At 47.3% G+C, this 17,470-nt stretch overlaps 1 protein-coding gene across 1 annotated transcript; it reads right to left on the bottom strand.

Annotated features, from left to right (window-relative positions):
* Positions 1 to 933: 933 nt before the first annotated feature.
* Positions 934 to 2,507, bottom strand: ZG16 (zymogen granule protein 16). Its single transcript, XM_063098729.1, has 3 exons — positions 2,453 to 2,507; positions 2,137 to 2,269; positions 934 to 1,249 (listed from the first exon to the last, which is right to left on the bottom strand). The coding sequence occupies exons 1-3, from the start codon at positions 2,505 to 2,507 to the stop codon at positions 934 to 936; spliced, it is 504 nt and encodes a 167-aa protein (XP_062954799.1).
* Between the last annotated feature and the right edge of the window lie 14,963 nt (positions 2,508 to 17,470).

The following is a 17,470-nucleotide window of genomic DNA, read 5'->3' as shown; positions in this document are numbered from 1 at the left end:
TATCTGGTCACCCTAATGCTTCCCCTGAACGCTAACCAACCTCTTATGTTCATGACAACCCGCAATGAAAATCTCTCCCCCTTGAGGGGCTGGCTGGTTAACTCAGCCGGTTAGAGTGCAGCCTTGTAACACCAAGGCCAAGGGTTTGGGTCCAGATACCAGCCAGCTGCCAAAATAGAAAAAAAAAAATCTCCCCCCTTTGGAATTTCCTTTTTTGAGCAGTGTTGGCAATTTATGCTACTGAGGAGGTCAAGTCTCCCTGAGGGAAGAATCCCAGTTCTGCGAGAGCTAAGCGAAGACACCAGGGCTTATGGGTCAAGCTGGAGGTGGGGGGGACTGGGCTGGGGTAGTAGGGCCGAGGCCTTAGGAGTAAACTTAGGCTAAACTTCAGGAGCCGCGTGGTTCTGGGAAAGGACAAAGAACAGTGGTCCAGGCCATCTAAGTACAGTGAGTGGGTTAAAGTCAAGAGAGTGAGGTGGCAGCCTTCTAGTGGAGGAACACTTTTTCTCAAGGAGAGGACAGGGGAGCAGAATGCTGGGGAGTGGGACATCTGGGGTTTGGGCGATAAGTCACAACTAGGCCTTGCCCTCCGCCTCGGAATTCCAGTTTGAGTAAGCATTTTCAGGCGCTATCCTTGAAAAGAGTTGGTGCAAGCCCAAATCTTATCTCCTCTTAGTAAATTGTAAAGAGAAGCCCAGAATTCTTACACCTCTCTCCCTCATCTTCCCGTGCTTCCAAGATTGATGTCCAACAGATAACCAGAAACGAGTTTTGCACATCCCTACCAGAGTCAAGAGGCAGATTCCAGCTGAAGACACCCATGCACACATTAGCTTTAGCCATGTCCTTTTATTGAGCCATTTGGATGGGGTTTAGTGAGAAGGGTGTTGCCACACCCCACCACAGTGCCCCTGCCAAGCAGGAGGCCGGGGCTCAGCAGCTGCTGCAGGAACTGGGGTAGGTGTCCCAGTGCAGGCCGATGGAATCAATGACAGCACCAGCTCGGCCACTGATGAATCGGAGCACAGTGTTGGGGTACAAGGGAACGGCATTGAAACTCGTGCCTGTGTCTTTCCCAAAAGACAGGTAGCGACCCTTGTCCGTCACAAAGACCAGCTTCCTCAGGTAGAGCTTGTACTTGCCAGACACCTGGATCACGGATTCCCCAGGGTTCAGAAAGATCTCCTCCAGATCTCCCAGGCTGCCACCCACATACTCACTCCACACCTTGCCATAGCGCACCTGGAGACTGGGGGCAGGAGTGAGAAAGGAAGGAAGGGAGATGTTGAACAGGGTTATCAGGATTCAGGACCTCTTGGCCTATGTCAAGACCTTCAAACGGGTGACATGGATAACAAGTCTGCTAGTGCCACAGAATGGGAAGGCTAGGTGAGCCCTAGAAGATCATATGTGGAATTTCGACTCCTCATTGGGCTGACAAACAGGCTCATAGAGGGAGAACCACTTTCCCAGAGTCATCCCGACAGCAAGGGTCAGAGGTTGAATTTGAAGTCCAGACTCCTACTGTGCCTCCACCCCACATTTGAGAGAAGCAAAGGGATTTGCTTTTTTTTTTTTTTTTTTAAAGATGACCGGTAAGGGGATCTTAACCCTTGACTTGGTGTTGTCAGCACCACGCTCTCCCAAGTGAGCCATGGGCTGGCCCTAGCAAAGGGATTTTCAAACATCTGAAAGTCTCCCATGATGGAGCGGGAAGGGATTTGTCCATGCTGTCCCAGGATGCAGATCTAAGAAGGAGACACTGGCTCTGCATATGACAGAATTTTTCAGCTGTCTGAAGAGAATGGGAATATCCCAGGAGAGGTGTATAGCAAAGAGAGAGGACGCCTATTGGGAGCACAGCAGAGGAGGTTTAAACCTCAAATCAGGGCTGAGCTAGACAACTTCAGGCCCCTGAGAGTTTATCATTACAGGATTTGCCAAGGTCATGTGTGCTAGGGGAGGTAGAAGTTGCAAGAGTGCAGATCTAGGATCCAAATCCTCTAAGAACTTTTTACTATACTATGTATACCTGTGACTTGTTGATTGAAACAGATGTGACCCAAAGTGAAAGAACTTCCCAATTTAGTGAGATCCTAGAGGGTCTCTAAACCATGGGAATTCAAAGAATCTTACCCTACGATGAATAATGTGTTGACTCGCACACGGAGGGCAGTGATGGGGCCTTCCAGTTGGTAGCTAGAATGGGAGAATCGCTTCCCTCCACCACCTCCATACTCTCCGTTGTAGGAGGAGGCCCTGGCCTGAACTGGAGGGGAAAGCAGGAGTTGAAAGGAGAAATCCCCCAGGAGCTGTTTCTCCCCATCACTCCTGTTCCTCCCACAACTCAGTTCCCACCACCCCAAGCCAGCCTCTGAAAGCCTTGGCCAGCAGTAGTGCAGAGGGCCACCTTCCCATGACCTTGTTACCAGGCTCCTGGCATCTCACTTACTGGCACTGGCAGAGGTGGAGGCACAGAGAAGCGCTAGGAGAGCGATGGTCAACATTCTGGGGCTGGAGTGGGAAGAAAAGAGAAAATGAAGGTTTATTCTTTTCCCTCCAGACTTCACTTTCCCAGGTGACCCTGATCTTCAGTTTAGACTTAGACATCTTGGCCCTTCAACTCAGACCTAGCAGGCACACTCTTGAGCTTAGAAAGGGCTGTCCATAGTCTGTACTTCTGTTCCTCCTGGATACTATCTTTTGTGTCCCTAAATCCTCTGGCTCTTTCTGGTCTGGCTGTAGCCAACCCCTCTTACCTCCCAAGCCAGAAGATCAATCCTAACCCTCTATCTGGAGTAAGCTGTGTCAAGCTCCAGTCCATCCTGGCACAAAGCAAAAAAGGAGTTTTCCAAAGAGGAGGGCATCTCCAAAGTATAGAGATGGTTGAATTTACCAAATCAGGAATCTGAGCAAAACCTAGATGCAGTCTGCCTGTGGTAGATTGGTCTGTCTATGGGGTATCTGGGCCATGGTTTAAATCCCTAGCTTCATCCTGGTCTCAAATCAGACAGAAAGGAGCATTTTAGAGCTGCCTCTGTGTCATCTGAGGAGTGAGGGTGGTGATAGAAGAGACTATGCTAACACCAGTGTTCAAGCAGTTCTGGTGGAACTGGGAAAGACTGGGAAGTTACAGAAGGAGGGGGGGACCAGCTGAAGACATTAGATCGCAGGTGCCTGGTCTATTTGCCATAATTCTTTCTCCACTAACAAAAACATGACCATTTCCCTTCTCCTGAGCATCCCAGGTATCCCTAGTCTTTCAGCTGAGACCCAGATATCTTTGCACCTAGGACTAGCTCAGATCCAGATGCCCCATTTAACTGACACTCAACTCTTTCCTGCTGCTCACTCCAGGCATCCTCTTCTCCAGCTCAGATTTGAATCCTCCCCTAACTCAGATCCAGGCTTACCTGTCACCTCTCACCTGGAAGTTTCAGGTGCAAAGTAACCCCCCCCCAAACTTCCAGATCTTTTATACCAGGTCCAAGCCCTCTCCCCACTCTTTATTGTGTGAACCTCACCTTCTGAGCAAACATAGTCAGCCGCTTAGGATGAGGTGTCAGGCAGGGTCTGGAACATGTTATCCTGCACCTTCCCCAAAGTGTTACAGGTGGCAGGGTGGGGTCCACTCTGGCCAAATGCCAAATCTTAGGAGGGGTAGAATAAATGTGAGAAAAGGTCCCCATCAAGGCCAGCAGCTTTGGGTGGGCAAAATAGCTAATCACTTCTGGGGTGTAATAAAGGGGGCTCTTGAAGGTTCTCCCTCCCCTAAGTTGTCTGCAGATACTTTCACCTGAAATCTGCCATCTATCAGGATAAACATTGCCCTCTCCAGGCACGTGAAATGTAGATTCTCCCAGAAAGGGAATACACTCCCAATAACACCTTACGACGTTCTCTCTCCCTTGCCTGATATTTTATTATGAAAAAATCCAAACATTTAGAAAAATTTAAAGAATTGTATCGTGAACACCAATATAACCACCATATAGATTCTACCATGGTTAATATTTTGCTGTACTTGCTTTTTTCCCCTGCCCATCATCCATCTATCTATCCTTCTCAAAACTTTCCTGTCTGCAAAGGGTGACTTGAGGCTGCAGGTAGACACTCAACACCTTGAGTTCCCCCTTCCCAGAAATACAGTCAGTCCTCTGGGCAAGTGGGATGCTGAGGAACTAAGGGTACACAGGGCCGCCTCTGTGGGTAGTGCAGGGCTTTGGGCCCTCAGGAACTTCTGGGCAGCACGGCTGTAGCCCACCCAGGGCAATTGCTCCTGTCCTGAGGTCTGAAGCATCCCCAGGGTTGATATCATAGACTTCTTCTCTCTTTAGCCGTTCTCTTCCAGGGCTGATTCTCCTCGACCTAAAATCCCTAGGAGTGACTCCTGAGTCCCATTGCCTGACACCTCTAGGACTGGCCCTCTGACCCCTCTGAGTCAGCAGGTCCTTCCAAACAAAGAGAAGGATGGAGCCCCGGGAGGGGCTGGAACCAGACGTCTGGGTTGTGATGACTAGTAGCTGGGCATGCAGGGCACTCCACCCCACAGGCTTGCCATCTGGGGCTGAGGACTCATCCCGGATAGCAAAGGTTGAGTCCCTCCCTGAGGAGCAGGAAGTAGGGTGGGTTCCCATGCAGAGATTCCGGGAATGAAGCAGGACCACAGTCAGGGGCGCCATTGTTTCGCCTGTCCTGCCTTTCCCTCTCCTTTCCTCCAAGTTCAAGATGAGCATATCCTCGTGATAGCTTTACCTCATTCCAGCCATTTTGTTGTGTTGAGTCTCTTGCTCCCTCTCTGCCTTTCCTTCCCGATTCTCTCTTTCCCTTTCTGTCCTGATCTTTCCCTGCATCTCTCACTCTGAGATTGCTCCTTTATGTTCCTTCTCTCCACGCCTTTTTCCTTCTGCCTCTCCTCTCCCTCGTCTCCATTTTCCCCGAGCTCTCTCCAGCTCTCTGCTCTCTCCTCTCTCTCCTGCTGTCTGTTCTCTTCTTCATTAGGGGCATATCACTCAGTCTGCGGCCAAACACATGAAGACAAAGATGGCAGTCCAGAGAGGTCTGAGGGGAACACCTTGTTTCCAGACATGACACATCTGGGACCCTCAGGATAGAGGCTCCCACATTAGCACCCAGACTCCCCATAGGGAGATCCAGAGTCTCCTGCACTGCCTGGAGACTGGTCCTTGGGTTCCCTACAGTGGTCCTCAGTCTCCTCTCCAGAGTGCAAGCGATGCCTTTCCTCCAGTGGGAGGGTCTCAGGGCCCATCCTCTGTCTGTCCCAGACACAAGGAAGCAAATGCTCAGACCTCAAGGGTCGGCTCGGAGGTGGGGACTGAGGAGCCAGAAGGAAGGAGGTGCAGGTGGCGGAACACCAGGTCCCCCTCCACTGCAATACTTTTCTGTTCATCCTGAACTGCTCCAATGAATAAACTACAGTCTAGTGAGCAGAAGTGACTTCACCAAGTCGCAAAAGTTGTCCCTCCACTCCCCTACCCCCATCTCCTCTGCCCCACACTCCAGTTAATCTTTGCTCACACTACTCCAGCTGCTTAAAATGCTCTCCTTCCGCCCACCACCACCCCACACCCACCACAAAGCCTTCTCTCCCAAAGACCCCAGCCCTCTCTTCCCAGCCCCTCCAATTCAAACAGCATTTGTCACGCATGCTCTAGCCTCCCGGAGTGCTTCCTGCTTTGCTCTACTATGGCTCTAATTACCCTGCACTGTAATTTGTCTGTTTACACGGAAGCCTTCTCTACTAAACTGAGAGCTCATTGCAGGGCAGGGACCATGTCTTATCTGTGTAAGATTCTCCAGCCCCCAGCATCCCATGTGATGCAGAGTAGATGACTGTCTAAGGAACAAGTAAGGTGGCACCTTTAGTCCAGGATGCAGTGAGACATCTGTTAAATGTTCCTTCTCTGTCTTTCACACATCTGTGTCTCTCTTCCTGCAGAGTTTGTATTTGGGTTTTCTTTCATTTCTTATTCATAATTCCCTCAGGGAAACCCTGTATTTGGAAGAATACTGGACATAAAGACAGATTGTGGGTTGAGGTCCTCAATCCAGCACTTCTTAGCTGGGAGAACTTAAAGAAGTGACTTCATTCTCTGGAACCTCTATTTCTGCATTTGTAAAATGAAGGGGGGGGGATGAACTCTACCTCCCCCAAAGGGTAAGATTCAAATACAAATTCCCTGCTCTTTGTTCCAAGGTGTCAGCTGGAAGTGGGTTGGGCCACCTTCGGACAGCTTGGGCAGCTGTGGCAGTGCTAGCGTGGCTCCCTCCTGAGACCCAGACTCAGGGCAGGTGAGGGTACATTGTTGATCACTTTTTAAGTCAGAAACCTGTAGCGATGTTCCAAGAATTCACAGACACAATGTTGTGTTATAAAGACACATGGGCTTAAAGCCAGGCCGCAGCCCTTACTCACTATGTGACCTACAGAGCTTCCGTTTCTTCATTGGTAAATTAGAGATAATAAGATGAACCAATTTTTGTCAGACCTCTGGCACAAACCTGGCATGTGGTAGGTACTGAGTAAATGCTTATTCTCCCTAAAGATTTTTACAAAATATGGTCTTTCTTTTTGGTATCTTTCAGATAAAGTGGATCTGGGCAGCCATTATCTTACTCACATGCCTTTGACATTATTTTATGTTTTAGCTTGAGTGCAGATGCTAGAGAGCTTGTCAAGTGCCTCATAAGATTTGAAAAAGAATCATGTGTGAGTTGCTTTGGACAACTGAAGTTAAAGTCATTTGTGAACCAGGTTTTAATCTCCTTTTTTATTGAGGTGTAACTTACATAACTTACATGGTAACTTTTTTTTTTGGTGGCTGGCCAGTACAGGGATATGGTAACAATTTTTAACCTTCATGTTTTTGCTTTCACAGTCTCCACATCACTTACTGAATTGCTTGACAACTGCAACTCTTTATTTTTTCCTTCGTTTAGTTCATTTCCCTTTGTTCCCTTTATTTGTTTTCCTCCTCAAAAGAATAATCACTCTCCAGAACATATGACAATATAATGTTCTAAAGGACAAAATCCTCATCTACCTGAGTTGTTGGAATCAGCCATACCTAAGTCTTGCCTCTGCTGGATAAGCCGCTGTCAAAATAGAAATGAGAGGCCGGCCAGTTAGCTCAGTTGGTTAGAGCATGGCCTTGTAACACCAAGGTCAAGGGTTCAGTTCCCTGTATGGCCAGCTGTCAAGGAGCCAGGCTGTGTTGCAATCCAGCCACTGCTCCTCAGAAGCTCTGTGCCCTGGGCCGGCCCGTGGCTCACTCAGGAGAGTGTGGTGCTGATAACACCAAGGCCACGGGTTCAGATCCCATATAGGGATGGCCGGTTAGCTCACTTGGGAGAGCGTGGTGCTGACAACATAAAGTCAAGGGTTAAGATCCCCTTACGGTCATCTTTAAAAAAAAAAAAAAAGAAGCTCTGTGCCCTGGTCAAGGTATTTTACTTCCCTGTGCTTATTTTCTCATCTTAAAAAAAAAAAAAAAGGTGATATCTATAATTACCTCTCAGCATTGCAAAGCTCCAGAACACTGCCTGGTGCATGGTGAGCGCCAAGCAAGCGTCTCTACATGAATCGAGTGTGCACGGGTACAAAAACAGAGCCTTGTTCTCTAAGGAGCAACTCCATCCATGGGAACAAGAAAATCATAGAATTCCTAATTACTCCTCCTGTTTTAGTTTATAAAACTAAATGATATATTCCTAGCATTCCATACATATGCTTCGATTTTGTCTTTTTCCTTCCCAAGTGAATCACTGCAGATCAACTAAAGCCCAGTGCCCGTCAGCTCAAGCCAGTTACTGATCTCAGCATCCACTGGGCTTCTCAGCTTTGTTCCTATTGCACCAAACTTATGAGAGCTACATCTTTTCTCCAGCATCATCACTTTTTCATGTGCACTCGAAAGCATGAGGAGAAAATGCTCGAGTAACCACAGAACACTGTTACATAGGCAAAGATAGCTCTAACTTAATGTCATCAGAAACACTTATGGGGACACTTGGAAGATGGAAATGAAGCAAATGTTTCCTGCCCTGGAGGGGTTCACAACCTCAGGAGAGGCAATGGCAATGAACCTTCTTCTCAGTTCAGCAGTGAGGATGGCAGGGGCATCCCAGATACAGTCCAGTACAGAGGAGGGAATGTGGAACCTGCCTGTGGCCAGGGAAGTGTGCGCACAGATGCCAGAATTACAGAGAGAGGTTTCAACCTTCGGTATCAGAGTGCAGTGAATTTTTATAATTTTATGTTGCTTGGCACCCATTTTGAATATAAGTTTAGCTTTCTCATACCAGAAGCAGGGCCTAGTCAACCTTGACAGTTTCCAGTTCTTCACCTCCGCCCAGTTCCCCAGTGCGATCCATCCAGATATCTGCCTTGTACAACTGTGTCCTGGTGACCACCTCCCCGTGTTACTGCTGGATACAACCAACTTGACTTACCCCACTGACCCCCCGATCCCCTGCATAGACTGTGCAGATATGCTGCAGTGGCCACCTCTCAGCCACCATGTGATCTCTTGGAGCTTGTGCCCACTTGCTTTAAACCTACCAGTTAGAAGTCCCCATAGGAAACCTGCTTGGGTAATGCCCAGGACTCCAATAAAGGCTTTGGCCCACAGGTCTTTCTCTCTGTCTCTCTCCTCTTCCCATTGGCTCTGTGAGGTGAGCTGGCCTCCTGTCTGGTACCTGTAAGTAATAAGACACTGCTTCTGTTATCACGTGTTTTCTTCTGCTGTCTCCTCTGTGTCTCACCTGACCGACTCACTCAAACCTACCTCTCCTCCTGGTCAGGACTCTCCTAGAGAGTGCCTATCTTGGCTTATGGCTGCTCTCCAGGGAGAGGCCTCAGGACCAAATTAGAGGAAATCACGACACAGACAGAAGCAGGCTGGAGTCCAATCCTGCCACTTCTCTTAGGCAAGATACTTAATGCCTCTGAACCTCAGTCTCCTCATTAGTAAAGGAGGGATAACATCCTCTTCAAAGAGTTAATTTAGAGGATTCAATGAGATGTAATGTGGTTAGCAAATTGTTAGGGACACAGAAGACTCACAGTCAGTTATGGCCCTGAGCAGTAGCATAGCAGTAGTGGAGATGTTCGAATGAGTTAGAAAGATCAGCAGCAGCACATGGGTGGGACACATCTTCCTTTACTACAGGAGAAAAGTATCAGGACACAGAGGGTTGGACCAACCTGGGAATAGCACAAAAGGAAGGTGATTGTATTGGTCCAAGGTAGCAGGAGGACAAGGCCAGCAAGAACTGGACAGAGTGATTGAAGCAACACACTGTAAAGTCAGCACGACAGAGGAAGTGAGTGAGATCAGGGAAGGTGGCATCGGTGGTGTGCCCCAGTGTCAGCACCATGGGCCAGCAGCTGGAGAGGAAGAGAGGTGAGGCCCCCCTTTTACGGTCTTTCAAAGAGGACAAGCAATACCGGATCAAGGTGGGAGGGAACAGCATTGAGAGCCTACTTTACGAAGTGGTTTATATAAACAATCTAATGTTACTCCCCCCATAGCCAATCAAGATAGACATGAGTGAAAAATAGAAATTCAGACCCACATTAAGTGGGTTGCCAAGGGTCTCACAGCTCTTAGGTGGAGACGCTCAGATTTAATCCCAGGGTTAACTGGCTGCAAGGCCCAGGTTTTTTCGGCTCCAGGTTTTCCCCAAAGAAGTGGCACTTGGGACCTTCCTAACTCATTCTCTTTTTCTCAGTTCTCTAGCTTGGAATCTTGGCAGCCAAGTAGATAAGAGATCTGGCAGGCCCTGAGCAATGATGAAACTCTCCTGAGCTGGCAGGAGTGGCCCTGGGAGAGGGCTGGCTCTCATAGCTGGGTTACACCCCCCACTGCAGAGAGGGCAACGGTGAAGGGAAGAACAGCCAGAAGAACCTGGACTCTCTCGTTGAAGATTTGAGTATGTTTCATGTGATTGACTTGGGTGAAAAGTGATTCAGCAATGGAGGGAAAACTTTGAAAATGGTTAGATCTGGATTCAGATTCTACTCTGGCACTTGCTAGTTGTGTGACTTTGGATGACATTCACCAGGATTAGAGGGTTCAGTGCTACAACCAGAACAGTCCCAGGCAAAATGGGATAGTTGGCCATCCCAGACATACCACTTAAGCCCTTTAAGCCTCAGTCTCCAAGTATAACATACAGCTGTCTGCTGCCTGCTTTCATTTAACTTGGGCCTGCCTTCTCTGCTTTTCACCACCCGGAGTGTGCTTTTCAGAGAACGTAAAGGCAGGAGCACCACTGCGTCCTGGCCGGACAGGAAGAAGCTCAGGCCTGACTGTGTCCTTCATCTACTGAAGTTAAACTTCCCAAGTGCAAAGCAACTCTTCACCAACGTTTGGTTTGGAGGCCTCGGTTTTTGCTCATGTTGTGGCCTGGACCACAAATCGTGAACCTCCTCTTTTGATCACCTCCCTGACCTTTCTTGGCTTCTGCCTCTTGTCACTGGGTGAGCAGGGTAGTGCTCAGCAGGGAGGGGAGAGATGGAGGCAGCTTAAAGCATAAGACCCAAAACTCTGGTCCTGGTAACATTCCATAAGAAGTGTCTAGCCTTCAGTGGGGTGGGTGGCACAAGTTTGGCACAGAGAGAGACAGACAAAGACTCACTGAAGGATCATCTTCCCTGTGCCCACTGTTGTTTCTCTTCTTGCATGTGTGCAGTATTTTGCCCAGTAGCCAGGTTTGTGGTGGCTCCTCAACAGGGTAGAGGAGGAAGGTGTGGAAGCTGCATTGCTGTAGAAGGGTGAGTTCTGAGTAGAAAGTAAGGAGAAGTAGATGAACTCAGCAGTTGTAAATTTGGCTGCTCACAGTTCCTCAAAAAGTTAAAAATAGAGTTAACATATGACCCAGCAATTCTGCTCCTAGGTATCCACCAAAAGAAATTGAAAACATATGTCCATATAATAACTTACACGTGAATTTTCATGACAGCATTACTTATAATAGCCAAAAAAGGAAACACACATGTTCTCAACTGATGAATGGAAAAACAAATGGTAATATATCCTTACAATGGAATATTATTCAGCTATAAAGAGGAATGAAAGACAGATGGGGGAAAAGGAATGAAGTACTGATTCATGCCACAGCATGGATGAACCTAGAAAACATTATGCTATGTGAAAGAAGCAAGTCACAAAGGATTACATGAAAATGTTCTGAAATTAGACAGTGGTGATAGTTGCACAATCTTGTGAATATACTAAAACCCACTGAACTGTATATTTTAAAAGGGTGAATTTTATGGTGTATGAATTATTGCTCAATAATAAATACATCAGAAATAATAATAAAAATCTGTATTATTATTTGTATTATTAAAATTTGGCCACCCACCTCAGGCCTCAGCCACACCCTCCTGACACCCACAACCAGCCCAGCGACCACCACTGAGCTGCTGGAAGCACCCTGGGCTCCCAAGCTTCAGCCACATCCCCCTGACATCTGTACCCAGACCAGCAGTGACCAAGCCACTGCTAGAAGCCCCCTGGTCTCCCCTGCAGGAATGAGGGTGATGCCACAGACCTCAACCATGTCACCCCTCCTTACACCTCCCTATTTCCTTTCCCCTTCCCCTGCCCCACTCCCCACCAACTGCTCTGCAACAACATCTTAGAATGTAAAATAATAATATTAATAAGTAAATAAACTTAAAATAAAAAATGACCATCCAGTCCTTCTACATGTAGAAAGTGCCTCAGGGTGATGTGTTCAGGACCCAGTTGATACCTCCTTGGCATGGAATGGGAATGCTGGAGGCAGAATCTAGATGGGTGCGTCCCTCGGAGCCAGGATATAAGTGGGTTTCCCAGTCAGATCACAGGTGATAATGACCCATGGAAGTAGTAAACTTTCCTGATGTATGGGGCAGTGATGACCAGGTAGGTTGTGGAGGATATGAAACATCAGTGTCGTCTTGTGAACATCCATCTCCACCGGAATCAGGCTAAGAGGCTGATTATGGTCAGGCCTATTACACACAGGAATTTGAAAAAGATGTAGTCGTCCCTGGGGCCTCCTTTCTCCCGGGAACATCTCGTGAGCAGCAAGTATTACAGGATGTAAGCTAAGATGCTGGCTACGGAAAGCCTCAGCCTGGAATGCACTGCAGTGACTTTCCAAGTGACATGATGGCAGAGAAATGGGGCCCACAGCAAGTGGCCGTGTGGGCAGGGTGCCCCCTACACATACTCAGCTCAACCATTTTCTCTTTTCTGGGGGGCCACATGTATCCATCAGGTCCCATCGTCTCCTGATACAGCCTGTGGGCTTCAGCTTCAGCTTCAGTCTAGGGCTGCAGAGAACTGTTCAGGTATGGGTTTGGGGTTTCTTTTTTGTGCGGGTTTAGAGACGGATTGGGTAGGCAGGATCCAAGCAGAGGTAAAGGAGGTGCCTAGGGTCTGTTAGAAAGCCCTTTAGGCTGAATGTTAGCAGAACCCAGGGGGTAGAACCCATGAGAGACCCTCAAGTCTGTTCCTCTGAGGACCATCCACACTGAGCCTGGCATCATTTGGACCTTTTGATTAGAGAGGACATAGCTCAGAACTGTGGCCTTCAGGTTTGCAAACACTGTCCCCTCAAAGAGGCTGCACTGCAGAAAAGCCTGCTTCCTCCCCTCCCTTGTCTGCACACTCCCCCCAAATCAGGCAGTTTTATCCAGGAAGCCTTCTTTAAAATTCCAAACACAAAGAAGAGGCACATAACTAAAATATACTGAGACCAGCAGGAGCTTGGGCCATACTGGCTGCTTGGCTCAGGACACTGTTCTCTAACTACTTGGCTGCTTGTCTGTCTCTCCCAAGCAAACCCCATGAGCACAGGGCCCATGTCTGATTGTTCACTGTTGAATCCTAGTGTCTAGCACATAATAGATACTCAATAAATACTGCTTGCATTTGTAGATTTGCTGGTAGCCAAAATGTTCCAAACTCAGTTCAGGGTTGACAGTGTGTGCTTTTCCCCAGAAAGTGAGCAGTCCTTAAGGCAGAGCTCCATACCCGGAAGTAGCCAGGCTCCTTTCCAGAGCATAATCATAGCTTCCCCCTGGCTACAGGTCCATTCAGCTGGAATCAGGGGTTCTGACACCCCCAGGCACACACAAGCACAAGCATATACACACACACACAGAAGTAGGAGCACACCCATCTACACACACATTCCAATCCACGTTGGTTTCTCTTTCTGAAAATTAGGTGTCCAGTATCGCACCCAGCATGATGCACTTGCTAGGCAACTTGGCTTGGCTGCCTTTTTATAGAAATCTGGGTCAATCCATCCTGGGTGGTTCCTGATCATTTTTCTTGGAATAAAGCCCAGAAATGGAGTCATTCCTTAGGAGATCCTGGGAGAATACACAAGCATCATTAACACCTGGAAGCCTTGCCCTTTCCATGCATCACAGAGAGAACATCTCTTTCTAGCCTTTGGCGAAGTTGTGGGAGGCTTCCTAAGGGATGATGTTTTAGCTGAGTCATGATGAACTAGTAAGAGTTAGCCAAATAGAAGGACATTCCGACATCAAGGGGAAAGAGACTATGTATTCCAGCACCTAGAAAAGTGCCGAATCACTGGACTTTTATTGGATAGGTGGATGGGTGGATGCATAAGTAAGTGCGTATATGAGAAAGCCAGACAATGAACTTAGGGAGCCGTGAGCTTCTCTGAATGTGAGCTCACCGTGCAAATGGTGAAACTGAGGCTGGAGAGTTGAGTTTGGAGACAGATGATGAAGAGGTCTGTGTGCTAAGTGAAGGAATTTCAATTGATCTTGTTGGCAGAAAAGGCCCTTAAAGACTTTAAAGCAGGAAGGTGATAGGATCAGATGTCTTTTTAAAAGATAACCGTGGAAAAGATTGGGATGGGGAGGGGATGAGAGTAGGCGAATAATGCGCATCAGGAGGCTGTAGATATGGACTGATGGACGGACATGGTAAGAACCTGGACTAAGGTGATGGCTTTGGGGATGGAGAGGAGCAGACAAATTTGCCAGGTATCTGTAAATCACCCAGACTGGTTGACTGTTGAAAGGGGTGAGGAAGAGGAAAGATTCCAGAATATCTCAGCTCAGCAATCTGGGTAGGTCATGATGCCCTTAATTCAGATAGACAAGGGAGAATAGGTTAAGAGGGAGAAGATGATGGATTTTTAAAAAAAAAATTTATTAGGAAATGTTACACAAATGTAGAAAAGTACGAAAAGAAATGTGCTCTAGAATAATAGACGAAGCTGGTTTTTACTTATTAACTTTGAGTCACCCAGAGGATCTAGTTGGAAATTCTGCTCTGGGACCTAGGAAAGAGGCCTAGGGTTATATAAATTAGCACTTTTTGGTTGCAAGTCACAGAACCCAGCCCAAACTGTTAAGCACAAAGGGAAATGTATTAGAAGGACATAAGGACCCCAATAGAGGAATATAGCTGAGCATCAGGAAGGAACTGGGACCAGGGACTTGAATGCCATCAGAACATTCTCTTTCTCTCTCCCATGCTCCACCCTGCTGTGTGGCTTCTTCTACTTCTCTGTTCTGCATCATGGGAGAGAGGGCCACTGACAGATCCCAACTTTTACATGGAACAGATTCAGTCACCAAGAGAATTATTTGGTCTCAGTTCCGAAATTCCAAGAGCAAGAACTAATTAGTCCAGCATGCATGGGGTGTTTAACTCAGTACCTCGAGGCTAGGTGGGGGGTGACACCATAGGAACACAACAGCTCTCAGTGCAACCATTCAGAGAAGGCAATTCCTCAACCAGTGATGCTGGCCAAATAATCCAACAGGTGCCCACTGTAGGGCAGCAGCTGTGGACTCCTAGAGGATATAACCTAGAGCAATTCTCACTCCTGGCTGCACATTGCAATCACCTGGAAAACCTTAAAGAAGCTTGATGCTTGGGTTCCACCCCCAGAGATTCTGACTTACTTGGTCTGGGGTATGGCCTGAGCATCTAGCTTTTTAAAAAGCTCCCTCACTGCTTCTAATGCACACCCAAGGCTGATAATTTCTGGCTAGCACTGTGCTTTTTCACCTGGGCATCCTGATAAGATGCAGATTCTGATTCTGCTGGTCATGTGGATCCTGAGATTCTGCATATTATGCTTTCCCAGGATATACTGATGTTGCTGATGCTCACACCACACTCTGGATAGTGAGTGATATAGATTGTGTCCTCCAAGTTTTATGTGTTAGTAATTTGATCCCCACTGTGACTGTGAAGAGGGTGGGAAATCCTGTTATGGTAATTGAAAGGGAGGGGGCCTTGAAGAGGTGATTAGATTGTAGGACCTGTGCCCTAATGAATGGATTAAAAATGGTGGTAAGGGCCTGGTTCTGAGGGCTTTAAAAGAAGAGCACATGAGAGGTTAGTTTCTCTCTGCTCCACCATTTTCTGTCATGTGAGACCCCTGGGTCACTTGCCACAACCAGATGTGTTCCCTGGACTTTGGACTTCCCAGCCTCTGAAACTGTAAGCAGTAAACTTCATTTTCTTTATAAATCACCCAGTTTCAGGTATTTTGTTATAAGTAACAGAAACAGACTGATAGAGTGAGGTTCTACACAGCAGCACTGTCGATAGGACTTTCTATAATGATGGAAACATCTTGTAGGTACACCCTCCAAAACATGGCCACTAGCTGCAGATGCCTATTATGTGCTTGTAATTAGTGAGACAGAGGAACTGAATTTTTTATTGTGTCATGTTTTAGTTAATTTGAATTTAAAGAACAACATGTGGCTACTGGTCACTGTACTGGACAGAGCAGATCTAGTGAGTCTCCATGAAGGAGAAGGCATATCTGAATCTCTGGTGGAATTTCTTTTTTTTTTTTTTTCTTTTTTTTTTAAAAGATGACCGGTAAGGGGATCTTAACCCTTGACTTGGTGTTGTCAGCACCACGCTCAGCCAGTGAGCGAACCAGCCATCCGTATATGGGATCCGAACCCGGGGCCTTGGTGTTATCAGCACCGCACTCTCCCGAGTGAGCCACGGGCCGGCCCTGGTGGAATTTCTTAACCCGCTCCTGTTGCCAATGTGTTCCTCCTCCCATATCAGGCCTGAAAATAGTATAAGAATCTGGCAAGGGAGAGTGGGGGAGTATAGGGACAAAAAGTGAACTCTCGAGAAGACCCCACAGGTGATTCTGAAGTGTTGCCCTTACCCACCTGGTGAGAACCACTGAAGTAGCGTGTTACAGTTACCTATTTCTATGTCATAAGCCACCCCAAAATTTAATGATGTAAGAGAGCAATATTTATTTTTTTCACAGTCTGCATTTGGGCAGGACTCCATGGAGATCTCTACTCTACCTGGCATCATCTCAGGTGGCTTGAGGATTGGGGCTGGAATCATCTGAAGATTTTCTCATTTACATGTTTGGTAGTTGATACTGGCTGTTAGTGGGACCCTAGTTGGGACTTTAGTCAGGGCACCTAGATATGTCTTGGGCTTCCTCACAACATGGTGGCTGGGTTCCAAGGGTGAGCACTGTGGAGAGGGGAGCAGGGAAAGAGCACATGGGTGGTGCTAGGTAGAAGCTCCACCCCTTTAAAAAAAAAACCTACCTTGAAAGTCATGCTGCATTGTATTTATTAGAAGTCAGTCACTGGGCCAGCCCCACGGCTTACTCGGGAGAGTGAGGTGCTGGTAGTGCTGAGGCTGTGGGTTCAGATCCTGTATAGGGATGGCCGGTGGGCTCACTGGCTGAGCGTGGTGCAGACCACACCATGCCGAGGGTTGTGATCCCCTTATCGGTCCAAAAAAAAAAAAGAAGTCAGTCACTAAGGCCAGCCCATATTCAAGAGAAGACTCCTTCAATTCTTTTATAGAAGGTGTGTCAAAGAGTTAGCAGATGTGGTTTAAAACCAACATATAGACTTAGGAGCAAGGAGCATCAAGGACAGAACTCTGAAGAGCATCTCTATTTTAGCAGATAACAAAGCCCCCACTTAAACCGTCCCATCACACAAGGTTCAGTAAATTGCAAGGACACAGCAGTCCACAGGCAGCTCTGTAGTCTATGAAGAAATACAGTTTTCTCTGACTGCTTCTAGGCACAGTCAGGCTCATCCCGGAACGCCTGGCCCAAGGACCACCTCCTCCCCAGAAGACATGCCTCAAAGGCCTGTTTTCTAGGCTTTTGAGCCAGAGACTTCTCTGTGGCACATTCTCTTTGAGAAACTTCCTAATTCCTTTTTTCAGAAATTCTTGCATGGTGGAGCGGGAGGAACCTGGGGGTCAGGACACATGGGTTCTGAGCCCCACCCTGCAGACGCCTATAAAAAGAATGCAGGTTTATTTGGGAGTGGGGAGATTATGGGGAAGAATTTTTATCTCTATATTTCAATTTTTAAAATAATATTAGTTTAAAAATTTTATTGTGGTAAAATATATATCGTATAAAATGTATCACTTTAAAC

Source organism: Cynocephalus volans, chromosome 6 (genome assembly GCF_027409185.1).
Source record: "Cynocephalus volans isolate mCynVol1 chromosome 6, mCynVol1.pri, whole genome shotgun sequence".
Taxonomy (NCBI): domain Eukaryota; kingdom Metazoa; phylum Chordata; class Mammalia; order Dermoptera; family Cynocephalidae; genus Cynocephalus; species Cynocephalus volans.
The sequence above is the reverse complement of the archived record's forward strand: the minus strand, read 5'-3'. Positions and strand labels throughout refer to the sequence as shown.